Source organism: Schistocerca piceifrons, chromosome 7 (assembly GCF_021461385.2).
Source record: "Schistocerca piceifrons isolate TAMUIC-IGC-003096 chromosome 7, iqSchPice1.1, whole genome shotgun sequence".
Taxonomy (NCBI): domain Eukaryota; kingdom Metazoa; phylum Arthropoda; class Insecta; order Orthoptera; family Acrididae; genus Schistocerca; species Schistocerca piceifrons.
This window is the reverse complement of record NC_060144.1, coordinates 326,695,411-326,712,159: the sequence shown is the minus strand read 5'-3', so window position 1 is coordinate 326,712,159 and position 16,749 is coordinate 326,695,411. Positions and strand designations below refer to the sequence as shown.

Below are 16,749 nucleotides of genomic sequence, written 5' to 3'. Positions count from 1 at the left end.
TGGGTCTAAAACAAAGTGTGGGGCTATGGATAGAGAGGTGCTGAATGAAATGCATTTGGCTGTCAAGGGAGCAGTGCATGATGCTTTCAGTTACTGCTGTAGCAGGATATTACTAAATGATATTTCACAAAACCCAAAGAAATTCTGGTTGTACATGAAGGCTGTAAGCTGCACCAAAATTGGTGTCCAGTCCCTAGCAAATGAGACAGGAACTGAAATTGAGGGAGGGTAGCAAAGCAAAAGTGTAAGTGCTTAACTCCATTTTAATAAATAGTCCTTCACAAAGGAAAACATAGGAGAACTTCTGCAGTTTAATTCTTGTACCACTGAAAAGGTGAATGAAATAAGTCTTAGCATCAGTGGCATTGAGAAACAACTGAAATCATTAAAACAGAACAAAGCTACTGGGCCTGATGCAATCCCTGTCAGATTCTATACTGAATTTTCACCTGACTGTTCTGACTGTGCCCAGTTCTTGGAAAAAAAGCACAGGTCACACCCTTATACAAGAAGGATAGCAGAAGTGATCCTCAAAACTACTGTGCAATATCCTTGACATTGATTTGTTGTTCAATCTTATTCTATTTTGAGTTCAAATATAATGAGGTACCTTGAACAGAAGGACCTCCTTACTGGCAACCAGCAATGATCCCGAAAACAGAGATCATGTGAAACCCAACACTCACTTTTCTCACATGATATACTGTAAACTTTGAAACAAAGCAATCAAGTAGAGGCAGTATTTCTTGATTTCCAAAAAACATTTTTCTCAGTATCACACTTGTGATTGTTGTCAAAAATATGGTCACATGGGGGATCAAGTGAAATTTGTGACTAGATTGAGCACTTTTTGGTAGGGAGGATGCTGCATGTTGGGACCCTTGCTATTCATGTTGTATATTGATGACCTTGTAGGCATTATCAATAGTAACATCAGGATTTTCACAGATGATGCAACTATCTTTAATAGAGCACTATCTGAAAGAAGCCGAAGAAACAATATTCAGTCAAATCTTGATAAGATTTCAAAAGTGGTGCAAGGACTGGCAATTTCCTTTAAATGTGCAGAAATGTACAATTGTGCACACCAAAAAACATAACCCCCTAAGGCTACAATATGAACCAGTCACTGTTGGAATCTGCCAACTCATATAAACACCTGGGTGTAAAAATTGGTAGGGATATGAATCGAATGATCAGTTGCATGTAAAGCAGGTGGTAGACTTTGGTTTATTGGTTGAATATTGGGGAACTGCAATCAATCTACAAAGGAGATTGCTTACGAATAACTCACGTGGCTGGTTCTAGAATATTGTGCAAGTGTTTGGATTGTACCAAAAAGGATTAACAGGAAATATTGAACATATACAGAGAAGGGCATCACAAATAATCACAGGTCTGTCTAATCCATGAGAGAGTGTCACAGAGATATTGAAGAAACTGAACAGGAAGACTTTTGAAGATAGACATAAACTATCCTGAGAAAGTCTATTAACAAAGTTTCAAGAAGTAGCTTTAAATGATGACTCTAGGAATATACTACAGTCCCCAATGTATCATGCACACAGGGATCATGAGGATAGGATCAGAATAATTACTGCATGCACAGAGGCATTCAAACCATCATTCTTCCCATGCTCCATATGTGGATGGAATGGGAAGAAACTCTAGTAACTGGTACAAGGAGACATATCCTCTGCCATGTTCATCACAGTGGTTTGCTGAGTACAGATGTAAATGTAGATGTAGATATCTGTGTTGAGAACACTTCAGACACTAATGTTTCTTCTTCTATTTCCAAACAGCTAAATTTACTTCTGAAGTAATGGTTCACAGCTCTTTACCAGTAGTCTGTAATTTAGTTTCAACTCTCAGAATCCAAATTTCCTGTCTTTTCTTACTTTTAGCCATTGTCAGGTGGCTTTTTTTGCTGCTGAACAAGCCTAACATCTTGAGCTTTTATGTTTTTTTTCCCTGTCACACCTTTTGCTGTTTCATCTGTTTTCATTTAAGTTTGCAACTATTTCTCTCATAACCAGATCCAGATCAAACTTAATTATTTATGGACAATTTTTGAATATAACAAACAAACTGAAAATCATGGTGATGGCATTACTGCATAAATTTTCTGAAGGGATTTAGGGACCCACTAGAAAACTCAAATATGAATGAACAGTCACTGATTTTAAGTAACCTCATCAAAAACTGTTCACTTGGAATATGAGATGTTAGTACAAGATATGCATAAATAGCACAAGGTAAAATTATAAAATTTAGTAACTTCAAGTTATATAGACAAATCAAGTGTAAAAATAAAGCTAGAGAAAAAGAGGAATAAGTAAGTTATAGGGAACAAGGCAACGTATGGGATTAAAATACTGTATCAATGAATAGAAATAAAGTATCTGAACAACAGGAAAATTGTTACAGAATGTATACCTTGAAATATCTTCAATAATTATAAATTAATTACAGACAATATAGCCACAAAAATACGATAAAAAATTGCAACTGGTAAGCAATACATAATTGTCATAAAAAGATAGAACTTCTTAAATGAATCCAAAACTCTTATCACAACAAACTTTTGAGATACATGTTAACACTGTACTATTGTCCTGCTACTACTCAAGCCTGTGAATTCAGATATATTTTTCTAGGGTACAAAGTTGTTGATCTTTATTAAGGTCTAACAAAACATTCTCATTAAAAATGCTGAGTTTTTTGTGTCCTTGGAAGTTAAAATGTGTCTGTTGCCCTTCACAATTTATGCCATGGGACAAAGATGATGACACCAAGATGGCATTCACATCACACAGTAGTAGCTAGCACTCATAAACACAAAAAAGCTTATAGAAACACTGACATTGTTTGAGTCATCAGTCACCTCTTCATCCCGGAGTATCACTTGCAACCTATGTCCTCAATTATTTTCTGAATGTATTCCAGTTCCAATCTTTGTTTTCCTCTACAGTTTTTACCCTCTACAACTCCCTCTAGTCTGATATCTCAATACCTGTTCCCTCTCCTTGTCAGTGTTTTCTACATATTCCTTTCCTCACCAATTGTCCAGAGAACCTCCTCATTCCCTACCTTACCAGTCTGCCTAATTTTCAGCATTCTTCTATAGCACCACATCTCAAATGTTTTGATTCTCTTCTTTTCTGGTTTTCCCACAGTCCATATTTTGCTATCATACAAGGCTTTGCTCCAAATGTACATTCTCAGAAATTTCTTCCTCAAATTAAGGTGTATATTTCATATGAGTAGACTTTTCTTAGCCAGCAATGACCTTTTTGCCAGTGCTAGTCTGCTTTTTGTGTCCTCCTTGGGTTGTCCATCACTGTTTATTTTGCTGCCTAGGTAGCAGAATTCCTTAACTATGTCTATTTTGTAATTATGAATCCCAATAGTAGTTTCTCACAGTTCTCATTTCCACTACTTCTGATTGTTTTCATCTCTCTTTGATTTACTCTCAGTCCATACTCTGTACTCATTATATTGTTAACTCTATTCAGCAGATCATATAGATCTTCTTCATTTTCACAAGGGCAACAAAGACATCAATGTATCTTGTCATTAGCACCCTTTCACCTTGAATTTTAATTCAGATCCTAAATCTTTCTTTTATTTCTGTAACTGTGTCTTTGACAAATAGATGGAACAGTAGGAGTGAAAGACTACATCTCTGTCTGCCTTTTTTTAATCTGAATACTTCATTCTTGGACTGCTGCTCTTATTAGTCCTTCTTGGCTTGTGTAAATATTGTATGTTACTCATCTTTCGCTATAGTCTACACCTATTTTTCTCAGAATTTCAAACATCTTGCATCATTTTTCATTGTTGAACAAATCCCATGAATGTGTTTTAATTTTTCTTTAATCTGGCTTCCAATGTCAACTTCGATGTCAGAATTGTTTCTCTAGTGTCTTTATCTTTCCTAAAGCCAAACTGATTGTCAGCTAACTCATCCTCAATTTTCTATTCTGTTCTTCTGTATATTATTCTTGGTAGCAACTTGGATGTATGAGCCGTTAAGCTGATTGTGCAATAATTCTTGTACTTGTCAGTATTTGCAGTCTATGAAATTGTGTGGATGATGTTTTTCCAAAAGTCATATGGTATGTTGCCAGGCTCACACATTCTACACACCAACATAAAGAACCGACTGAAGTGGTGCAGGTTCTGGACTTGCATTTGGGAGGATGATGGTTAAAACTTACTTCTGACCATCCTGATTTAGGTTTTCGATGATTTCCCTAAATTGCTTCAGACAAAAACTGGGATGGTTCCTTTGAAAGGGCACAGCAGACTTTTTTTGCCAAAATCTAACATTTCAGGCTTTATAATCTAGTAGCTATTGGATATTTTTGTACAAACAAAGAGGAAGTGGTCTTCAAGTCTTCTTTGGAATCCTCCACTTACCTGTACGAATAGTAAACTTTTCATAAAAGGTAACAAAGGAGAAAGCATGAAAGCATAATGGATCTGGATGATATCACAAGATAATTAAGTTTAGTATGTCATGTGCACACAGAGATTTAGAAATCAGTATTGTAACGAGTATTGAGACTTCAATCACAGCCTAGAAATGATAAAGAGCAGGTTGAGCTAAAAAGGCTGTGTAGAAGACATAATGCAAGTTTGAGAAACATTGAGAGATCAGAGATGTGAATTTCTATCTGGAGACTGAAATCAGATGTCAGATAAATGAAAGTCAAAATCATGGATCACACAAGCACATACACATACATGCACAACTAAACACTATTCATATGTAATGCTGCTACTTTTCCAGATGCATGATTAATGAATATTTCAGGATGTACTCAGCTGTTGTCATTCTAATTGTGTACCTCTAGCTACTGTTTAGGCTGTACACTTATTTTTTTCTACAAAAAGTATCACTGCTGTATCTATCTGCTCTATTACTGCAGGCTTTGGGACCGATGACCATAGCAGTCTGGTCCCTTTAATCCACAAAACAACCAACCAACTGCAGGCTTTGTATTTTTCCTACCATAACTTCAGCATTCAGCTTTTCCTGATTTAAAATTATTTTACTCGTTATATATTTTTAACAATATTGATGTATCAGTGCATCTATGGCTCATTCTTTTTTCTTTGTTATTTGCATTACTCATCTAGTAATTTCATTCTGATATCTTTCTAGGATGTACTCAACAGTGATTGGTAATGGAAGGACACTCCAGCAGGACACGATCATTGGTGGTTATCACATACCAAAAGGGGTAAAATGCAATGAAACCTCTGTTCATAATAATAATAATAATTAGTAACTGACCTCTGCAGCTATGTATTTTAAAATTTTTGCTAACAATTTCTCTTATAAAGAAGTGTGTGACAAAAAGTGACATCAATTATATGAAAAGTATAGATTCTTGCTCATCATATACATGAGATACAGAGTCAGAGACATGCACACATGCAGGCTTTTAGCCAAAATGCCTAATATAGACAACAAACACACATTCATGAAAGCACAACTCTCACTGTCTCTGGCCAATGTGGATGGACTGTGAGAAACTGCAGCTGATGTGATAGGGGTAACGAGGAGGCTGTGCGGTGGTGGGGATGAGTAGAGACCTTATAATCCTACCTACCAACAAAGGATCCACCACAGGGACTGCTTGGTGGAAAGGACTCCATCAGTTGTCACATTCATCCACCTACAAACTCTGCCACAGTGACCTCATTCCAGACATACAACAGGATCTCCAGTCGCTCCTCAAATCCTTAAGACCATCACAGAACCCCTCCCCTATCTCTTCCCTCACCCCTACAACTCACCACACTCTCACCTTCTACATGCTTCCTACAGTCCATAAAACAAATCACTCAGGATGTCCCACTGCAGACATTTACTGTGCCCCCACCTAGAGAATCTCTGCACTCATGTGCCATCGCCTGCAGCCTGTTACCCTGCCTATATCAAAGACACGAACCGTTTCTGCACCGACTCTCCATAGATTCCTTCCCACATGACACTGCGCTCATCACCACTGATGCCACCTCCCTCTACACTAACATCCCTGATACCCCTGGCCTTGCTGTGATTTGAACACTACCTTTTCCAGTGCCCAACTAATTCCAAATCTACAATCTCCTTCCTGGTCACCATCATCAATTATATCCTAACCCATAATTACTCACCTTTGAAGGCATCACCTACAAACAAATCCATGGACAGCAATGGGCACTGACATGGCACCATCCTATGCCATGAACCATCTAAAGAATAACCACTCAGAATATCAAACCTCTCACATGGTTCAGATTCACTGATGATATATCTGGACTGAGGATGAGGTCACCCTATCCACATTCCTTCAGAACCTCAACACCTTTTGCCCCATTTGCTTCCCTTCGTCCTCCTCAACCTGACAAGCCAACAAGCCAACTTCCTCTATGTTGAGCTCCATCTCAAAGAAGGGTACATCATACCTCCAGCCATATCAAACCTACCAACCACCAATAATACCTCTACTTTGACAGCTGCCACCCATTCCATACCAAGAAGTTCCTTCCATATAACCTAGCCATCTGTGGTTGCTGCATCTGTAGTGATGATCAGTCCCTCTCCAAATATACCAAGGGTCTCCCTGGGGCCTTCAAAGACAACATTACAATCCACCTTTGTACAGAAGCAGGTCTCCTGTGTCTTGTCTCTCCAGTCAGCTACCATCTCCCACACTGACACAGTCTGGCCAGAAATGAATACTCCCCTCATGACTCAGTACAACCCAGGACTAGAGCAAGTGAATCACATTCTATGCCAGCATTTTGACTATCTCTCATCATGCCCTGAAAAGGGGAGTATCCTATCCACTCCTCTGACAGTGATATTCCATCGCCCATGGATCCTATGCAATACCCATGCCCTTCTGTACACCACCCCTGCGCCCAACAGCTTGCCTCATAGCTCATAATCCTGTAATAGAGCTAGGGGTAAGAGCTTTATCGTACATACATTTTCTGACCATCACCTACTTCAATCTGGTCACTAGCATCATCTATCCCATCAAAGGCAGGGCTACCTGTGAAAACAGTCATGTGATCTACAAACTAATTTGCAACCACTGGGCTGCAATCTGCATGGACAACCAACAAGCTGTCTGTCGGCATGAATGGCCACTAACAAACTGTGGCCAATAGTCAGCTGGACCACCCCGTTACTGAACAAACACAATGTGCTTTCACTTCAATGACTGCTTCAGAGCCCATATTACTGGAACACTCCCTACACCCTGAACAGCACAGGTGGTGTCTCTGCCTGCAATACATCTTACATTTTTGCAACCCCCCTGGCCTCAATCTTTGCTAGAACTTGTCCTTCATCCACCTATCCACTTCCCTGCTCCCACTCTAGCATTGCACAGCCTTCTGTTTCACCAACACATCCAGTAGTCTCTCTTTCTTCCCTGTCTTCTACTTCTCTACTAAATGAATGTGGGAAACTTCCTAAAAAATCTTCAGACCATCCACTGTACCAGACCAAAAATTAATAGTGGGGTGTGCAGATTAATTCGAAGGCTGGCTCACCTCCTTATATTGTAAGCTAGCATATTGTATGTTGAGCTATAGCAGGTCATATTTTTATGTTGTATATTTTTTACTATTATTCTTGTTTTTATTGTTATTTCTCATTTAATAATTTCTTACTTTAATGTTTTATTTTTTCATTCTTCTTTTTTATTTTAGGAACATATGGATATATTCTGATGTACTTTATTACTTAGTGTCATTTCAAAGAGGACAAACTGAATAAAAATTAGATAAAAAGAGATAATTATTTCATTAATGTGAAATTTATCAGTAATGGTTTATACTTCTGTATTTACTATCTAACAGATAGTGTCAAATATTTGCAGGTACAGCTTGTGTTCCCAACAATAGTAACAGGAAGCATGGAGAAGTACGTGAAAAATGCAAAGCAGTTCTTACCAGAGAGATGGCTAAAAGCAAATGATGGTGGCTCAGGGCTGCATGTGCACCCATTTGCTTCACTGCCATATGGCCATGGTCCACGGATGTGTCTGGGTCGCAGATTTGCTGATTTGGAAATGCAGATACTACTTGCCAAGGTAATGTGCTTCCAATTTAATGGTGTTTTTACATTTTACATTTGGGCATTTGAAGAATATTCAATTCGAAGATAAAGTCTTCTAGGTTGCTAGGTCACATGATTGACATTTGAGCCACTCTTCTGGGATTGTCTTCAGGACCTTCAGGCATCTCCAATTAGCTGAACACTGTGAAAGACCAGTGTAATATTCACTTATAAAATGGAGTTTTCACTTGCTTGTTCTGAAGATGTGGAGTTATTGAATAAAATTTATCTGATTACTATTTGTTGACCATTGTCATTGGATATGTAGTGATAACAGGCAGGGAAAGATAGGGGGAATGTTATCAAAATATTATTTTCATTCTGTAGAGATGAGTTTCCTTGTTGTTTGTATTCCTCATGCACTGTGGCTGGCTGTTTACTTCCTTGATGGTGGGGAGCTAATAACTGGAAGCCCATGGCCATCTTGTCTATTGAAATTGCTTCTGTTATTAGAAATCTTATTTGGTTCCCAGACTTTTGTTCTACAAATTTTATTTTCTTTGGATATGCTCTTTTTTTTAATTTTGTATTTTGGTCACAATTCTTGTGATGTTCCGCTACTGCAGAGTTCACCCTTTGTTTTACACATCTGTGATATTTGTGCCCATCAATCCATTCTCTCAGTCCATTCTCTCACTGGCTTCATGGTTTCACCTATACACACTTTGCCACAACCACACACCATTTGATAGACTTCTGAGGTGTAGAGGTGATCAGGTATGCCTATTTTGTGGCAGAAACAGTCTTGCAGTTTGTTCTTTATTCCACAGTTAATACTATTTCAGTATCAGTTACAATAGCAACTTGGAATCACAGCAGCATTTCTTAAAGGAGGCACCCAAGGCCAGCATCTATGATGGTTTATCCATAGAGATGGCTTTCAAATGAAATAGTATTAACTACGCTAATAAGAAGAGTGAAGAACTACATTCCCCTTCTGTAAAGATACTGTTCATCTCTAAGTTACTGACCACATAAGCAAAATGATTTAGAAATATGAAATCAATACAACTCTTTTCTCCCATGTATCAGTTTTCAAGTGATTAAGCTCCATCCATAATATCACACGGACGCCAACTAGAAAACAATATGATTTTGATGTCTCACATGGAAAAAGTACTCCTGGCCTTGAGCACTTGTTTGTAATGAAATTCTTCTTTTTATTGAGACATTTTTAAATGTTTTTTTTTCAATATCTCTTCAGTATTATTATGACATTTCTTAGTTGATTTAATGATATTTTTACAATGTTCATATGAGACTCAATTTTTAAAACCATTTTTGTAGCTCTTGGCCCACAACCCAAAGTGTTTTATTTGGTTATGCAGTGAAAATTTTGTGTTACTGGTATTCACTCTATCTGAATATAGTTGCCTAGACAACTCTCTGTTGGCTTCTTTTTCCTGCTGCCACTCTTTGAATCATGCACCAAACATTGTATTTTACCAGTTGTTCTAACACATTGACACACAAAGTTGTGTTGTATGTATTTGCACAATTCTGGTATTGTTCAAATAATGCCAAAGGGAGTGAAACTGCTTGAAACAAGCATTGGAACATAGCAATTGGAACCAGTCCAGAGTTCCTGAAGAGACTTGTGAATTCATTGGACTTATAAATTTATCTCAGTACTTTTAGCAATTGACAAGAATATCAATTCAGCAACTCAACTTTCTTAGTGTCCAGGCCTCCAAGATGTCTTACAGGTGACTCTAGACAAAAGAAAATAGAATTATTCAAAAGCTGTCTTGTTCGCAGTCGATGTTAACTTCTGACCAGTTTCAGCCTTTTAATTATGGACCATCATCAGAGTTTGCACTGTAATAACAAAATTAACAGTGCTATATTAGATAGAGAAGCCAATGTTTTAAAAGTATACTCTAAAATGATGTATCATTACCCATCTGGATGACAGCGATGGCACCTGACCCGCTGTGGATGCCTCAGTCACTGTAACTGATACTGCTGGCTAAGCAGCCACCAGTTATATAGGGTAGAGAGATAGCACTCCAGTGCTTCAGGCATTGCTGTCAGCCAATGGGGAATAACTTACATATCGTTTAAAGTTGTAAAAAACACCTTTTCTAGTGTTTTTTAAGACTTTAAATAACTAAATACTAATAGAAATAAGTCAATATCTATAATTTTTATATTAATATGCTGTACATTTTTTCTAATGTTTTTTAAGACTTTAAATAGCTGACTACTAATAGAAATAACATCACCCAACTTAATTCGACTACTTTCGATTATCCTCATTTTGATTTTGTTGATGTTCATATTATATCCTCCTTTCAAGACACTATCCATTCCGTTCAACTGCTCCTCTAAGCCCTTTGCTGTCTCAGACAGAATTACAATGTCATCGGCGAACCTCAAAGTTTTTATTTCTTCTCCATGGATTTTAATACCTACTCTGAATTTTTCTTTTGTTTCCTTCAATGCTTGCTCAATATACAGATTGAATAACATCGGGGAGAGGCTACAACCCTGTCTCACTCCCTTCCCAACCACTGCTTCCCTTTCATGTCCCTCGACTCTTATAACTGCCATCTGGTTTCTGTACAAATTGTAAATAGCCTTTCGCTCCCTGTATTTTAGCCCTGCCACCTTCAGAATTTGGAAGAGAGTATTCCAGTCAACATTGTCAAAAGCTTCATGTAAGTCTATAAATGCTAGAAACGTAGGTTTGCCTTTCCTTAATGTAGCTTCTAAGATAAGTCGTAGGGTCAGTATTGCCTCACGTGTTCCTACATTTCTACGGAATTCAAACTGATCTTCCCCGAGGTCGGCTTCTACAAGTTTTTCCATTCATCTGTAAAGAATTCACGTTAGTATTTTGCATCCGTGACTTATTAAACTGGTTGTTCGGTAATTTTCACATCTGTCAGCACCTGCTTTCTTTGGGATTGGAATTATTATATTCTTCTTGAAGTCTGAGGGTATTTGGCCTGTCTCATACATCTTGCTCACCAGATGGTAGAGTTTTGTCAGGACTGGCTCTCCCAAGGCCGTCAGTGGTTCTAATGGAATGTTGTCTACTCCCGGGGCCTTGTTTCGACTCAGGTCTTTCAATGCTCTGTCAAACTCTTCACGCGGTTACGTATCTCCCATTTCATTTTCATCTACATCCTCTTCCATTTCCATAATATTGTCCTCAAGTACATCACCCTTGTATAGACCCTCTATATATCCTTCCACCTTTCTGCTTTCCCTTCTTTGCTTAGAACTGGGTTTCCATCTGAGCTCTTGATATTCATACAAGTGGGTCTCTTTTCTCCAAATGTCTCTTTAATTTTCCTGTAGGCAGTATCTATCTTACTCCTAGTGAGATAAGCCTCTACATTCTTACATTTGTCCTCTAGCCGTCCCTGCTTAGCCATTTTGCACTTCCTGTCTATCTCATTTTTGAGACATTTATATTGCTTTTTGCCTGCGTCATTTACTACCTTTTTATATTTTCTCCTTTCATCAATTAAATTCAATATTTCTTCTGTTACCCAAGGACTTCTACTAGCCCTGGTCTTTTTACCTACTTGATCCTCTGCTGCCTTCACTACTTCATCTCTCAAAGCTACCCATTCTTCTTCTACTGTATTTCTTTCCCCCATCGTGTCAATTGTTTCCTTATGCTCTCTCTGAAACTCTGTACAACTTCTGGTTTAGTCAGTTTATCCAGGTCCCATCTCCTTAAATTCCCACCTTTCTGCAGTTTATTCAGTTTTAATCTACAGTTCATAACCAATAAATTGTGGTCAGAGTCCACATCTGCCCCTGGAAATGTCTTACAATTTAAAACCTTGTTCCTAAATCTCTGTCTTACCATTATATAATCTATCTGAAACCTATCAGTATCTCCAGGCTTCTTCCATGTATACAACCTTCTTTTGTGATTCTTGAACCAAGTGTTAGCTATGGTGGCTTCCTCTTTCATTTCTTACCCCCAATCCATATTCACCTACTACGTTTCCTTCTCTCCCTTTTCCTACTACCAAATTCCAGTCACCCATGACTATTAAATTTTCGTCTCCCTTCACTATCTGAATAATTTCTTTCATTTCATCATACATTTCTTCAATTTCTTCATCATCTGCAGAGCTAGTTGGCCTATAAACTTGTACTACTGTAGTAGGCATGGGCTTCATGTCTATCTTGGCCAAAATTGTGTTCACTATGGTGTTTGTAGTAGCCTACCTGCACTCCTATTTTTTTATTCATTATTAAACTGACTCCTGCATTACCCCAATTTGATTTTGTATTTATATCCCTGTATTCGCCTGACCAAAAGTCTTGTTCCTCCTGCCAGTGAACTTCACTAATTCCTACTATATCTAACTTTAACCTATCCATTTCCCTTTTTAAATTTTCTAATCTACCTGCTCAATTAAGGGATCTGACATTCCATGCTCCGATCCATAGAATGCGTTTTCTTTCTCCTGAAAACGACGTCCTCCTGAGTAGTCCCTGCCCAGAGATCCGAATGGGGGACTATTTTACCTCCGGAATATTTTACCCAAGAGGACGCCATCATCATTAAACCATACAGTAAAGCTGCATGCCCTCAGGAAAAATTACGGCTGTAGTTTCCCCTTGCTTTCAGCTGTTCGCAGTACCAGCACAGCAAGGCCATTTTGGTTAGTGTTACAAGGCCAGATCAGTCAATCATCCAGACTGTTGCCCCTGCAACTACTGAAAAGGCTGCTGCCCCTCTTCAGGAACCACACGTTTGTCTGGCCTCTCAACAGATACCCCTCCATTGTGGTTGCACCTACGGTAGAGTTATCTGTATCGCTGAGGCACGCAAGCCTCCCCACCAACAGCAAGGTCCATGGTCCTTGGGAGGGAGGGGGGGGGGGGGGATAAGATGGATTATGAACCATTAATGAATATAAACTAGTTTCATGATTAGTTAAATTTAAAAGATATGTATTTAAAAATGAAGACTCAAAATGATATGTAAGTTGTTCCCTATTGGCTGACAGCTATGCTTTAAGCTCTGGAGTGCCCTCTCTCTAACCTATGTAACTCATGGCTGCTTAGCCGTCAGCATCAGTTATAGTGACTGAGGCATCCACAGCAGGTCAGGCACCATCGCTGTCATCTAGATTGGTAATGATACATCGTTGTAGAGCATACTTTTACAACATTGGCTTCTCAATGTAATATAGCACTGTTAATTTTGTTGTTACAGTGCAAACTCTGATGATGGTCCATAATTAAAAGGCTGAAACTGGTCGGAAGTTAAAATTGGCTGCGATCAAGCTTGCTTTTAAATAATTTATCAAGATTGTTTTTAAATAATTTTATCACAATAAGATTGCTGTTCTCCAATACTGTAATGTAAAATTTTGAAAGACAAAATAGCTCATCAATGTCAAAGAGATCCATGTGAAATACAGAAGGAACAGGGAAACATTATGAAACACACAAGCTAAAATTGAGAAACAGAAATCACTGCAATAGTACATTAACAACAGAGTTAAATCTTTGGTTTTCATAAATTCCACCATTGAGAGAAAATGAGAGATAAAAACTGGAGAAATTAATAGGGTAAAATAAACAAATGCTGGTGGGAAAGACTCAAGTCAAGAGATAATGGAAGGAAGAGAGATTAAGATTTAACATCCTGTTGACAATGAGATCGTTAGAGACAGAATATAAGCTCAAAGAAGATGCAAAGTTAGTTCTTTTTGCTGATGATACAAGTATAGTAATAACTTCCAAAAACCAAGAACTAAGTGATGTAATTGTAAATGATGTTTTTCACAAAATTATTAAATGGTTCTCGGAAAATGGACTCTCTTTAAATTTTGATACAACACAGTATATACAGTTCCGTACAGTAAATGGCACAACTCCAGTAATAAATATAGACTTTGAACAGAAGTCTGTAGCTAAGGTAGAATTTTCAAAATTTTTGGGTGTGTCCATTGATGAGAGGTTAAGCTGGAAACAACACATTGATGGTCTGCTGAAACGTCTGAGTTCAGCTATGTATGCTATTAGGGTTATTGCAAATTTTGGTGATAAGAATCTTAGTAAATTAGCTTACTATGCCTACTTTCATTCACTGCTTTTGTATGGCATCATATTCTGGGGTAATTCATCGTTGAGTAGAAAAGTATTCATTGCTCAAAAACGTGTAATCAGAATAATTGCTGGAGCCCACACACGGTCATCCTGCAGACATCTATTTAAGGATCTAGGGATCCTCACAGTATATATATTCACTTATGAAATTTGTTGTTAATAATCCAACCCAGTTCAAATGTAATAGCAGTGTGCATAGCTATAACACCAGGAGAAAGGATGATCTTCACTATGCGGGGTTAAATCTGACTTTGGCACAGAAAGGGGTAAATTATGCTGCCACAAAACTCTTTGGTCACCTACCAAACAGCATCAAAAAAGCCTAACAGATAGCCAACTAACATTTAAAAATAAATTAAAAGAATTTCTAGATGACAACTCCTTCTACTCATTGGCAGAATTTTTGGATATAAATTAAGGGAAAAAACACAACAACTTAAACATTAGTGTCATGCAATATTTTGTGTAATGTAATATCTTGTACAGACATCTTTTATTAACCTGACACGTTCCACATTATTACGAAGTGTCGTATTCATGATCTATGGAACAAGTATTAATCTAATCTAATCTAATCAGATTTGAGAAGGAAATTTGTCATGTCCTTCTCAAAAGGACTATTCCTTATTTTTAGGGAAGACACAGAAAACTTAAATCCTCCAGGTTGGAAATTCACTGCATTGGTCACTGTAGTATGTTATTCAGTAAAACAGGAAATTACAAGATACAAGAAAGAAAGTGGAAGTAACAATGTATTTTACAAGCCCCTGCCCCCCAACAGCTTTTCACTCTGGTGAATGCATCAGCTTTTTCACCACTTATATACGCTTTTTTTTTTTATCTTTCCCTTTTCTCTTCATGAAGTTATTTTAAAAGCTATGATTCATTTTTCTCAATTCAGTTTTGAATTAAATAAATGATAAATGTTAATGTAGCACACAGATGCAATTTGTAATCACTGCTTGATTCTATAGCTTTATTCATTGAGTGATAGACAGCAACTAAATCATAAGTTTTACTGAAATAAAATAAGTACATTTTTGTCAACAGCTAATTCGATCATATAAACTGGAATATCATCATCAACCACTGGAATACAAAGTAACGTTCATGTATGCACCAGATGGACCTCTGAAATTCAAACTCAGTAAAAGGTGAGGAGGCTGAAGGAATCAAGTAATCAATACAACTTTTTCACGACAAATTCTGGGAGCACATCTATTTTTATAGAACATGATGCTGAATACAGTCTAGTTAATCCTTACTGTTTATTTATTTTTACTTTGTATGAGACTCTTCTGCATCCAGTTCCCATGAGTTTTAAATTCATGTATCCTACTAATGATGTAATAAATATATGTTACCATAAAAGCAAGGAGTTAAAAGTATTAATATCTTAACACAATGTACCTGGCATTATGATAATGACAAAATGAAGAGAATTATTATAATCACTGGATATATCTATTCATATATGCTGTGTATTTTCCAGTGTTTTACATTACCTGGAAGCTCTAACTGGAACACTTATTCATAGAAAACAAGTAAAACAAATGTTAAAGTAAAAATGAATTAGTTTTTATTGTTACTATTGTAGTTAAATTTGTGATACTTGAAAATAGCACCACACTGTCTTTAAATAACTAGTAAACACATGGTGCTAGTAATGTTCTCACCACACAGAGTAATTTCTGTTTCCTCAATAAAAATGAATTACAAAATTCTGGCTTGTAATAGCACTGAAGGGAAGACACAGGCTCTCATGCTTTTAGATTCAATAGTTCCTCAAAAATAGTCAGTATGATTCACATTCCACACACAATTCTTAGGTTTCATGGCACATTTGCTATACAACAGAGTGAATTAAGGGTAGTACATCTTCCGTCTGTCCCATGCTGTCTTCTAAGTAGTATAATGCCGTAATTAATTTTGGGCATTACTGTGAGACAAACAGCTCCATTGCATTAGTATGTGTGGCAAGCAAGCAGGTGCAGAGGCACTCGTATGAGATTTCATAAACAAGTCTATTTACTTACCACAAGGTGGCCATACCAAAGTGCGCAATCTTGGCAACATCGCAGAAAAGCAGTGCAACTATAAACCAGCCTGAAGGAAGCTTCAGCACCATTGGGGTCATGAAGGTGTTGGACTCTTCGTGCCTGGAAGCACTGTATCGACACAACAAATGCGGCACTAACCATTATAAATACTCTTTGATTCTAGGAAAGTTATGTTCAGTCTAGCAGCACTTTCACACCACCAGGACCATTGACATCTTCAACATGTTATGTGCCAGTGAGCAGATGATGCTGGTCTGAGCAGCCATCTCTATCAGACCATCTCATGGGGTTAAGTCCGCACCTACGGACTCTGAGCAGTTCAGTGGTTGAGCCATTTCCAGGCTCTACAGCAGTGGCCAAACTTCTGCCTTGGAGGTCAGTGATTCACAGCCAGGGTAATTTCACCACCATCCACATGTACCAGGGTGTGGCAGCAGTGGACCTGAGTGAGAATCTAGGCAGACATTC

At 37.7% G+C, this 16,749-nt stretch overlaps 1 protein-coding gene across 1 annotated transcript in view; it reads left to right on the top strand.

The window, feature by feature from the left end:
- LOC124805264 (probable cytochrome P450 301a1, mitochondrial) overlaps positions 1 to 15,464 on the top strand; it is a gene marked incomplete at its 5' end in the record, with an annotated part of 97,700 nt that extends 82,236 nt beyond the window's left edge. Inside the window, 3 exons of the mRNA XM_047265775.1 lie at positions 5,174 to 5,252; positions 7,893 to 8,105; positions 15,272 to 15,464. Of these exons, the coding sequence (XP_047121731.1) occupies positions 5,174 to 5,252; positions 7,893 to 8,105; positions 15,272 to 15,379 (400 nt within the window). The remainder of the gene's footprint in view (positions 1 to 5,173; positions 5,253 to 7,892; positions 8,106 to 15,271) is intronic.
- Positions 15,465 to 16,749: the final 1,285 nt, after the last annotated feature.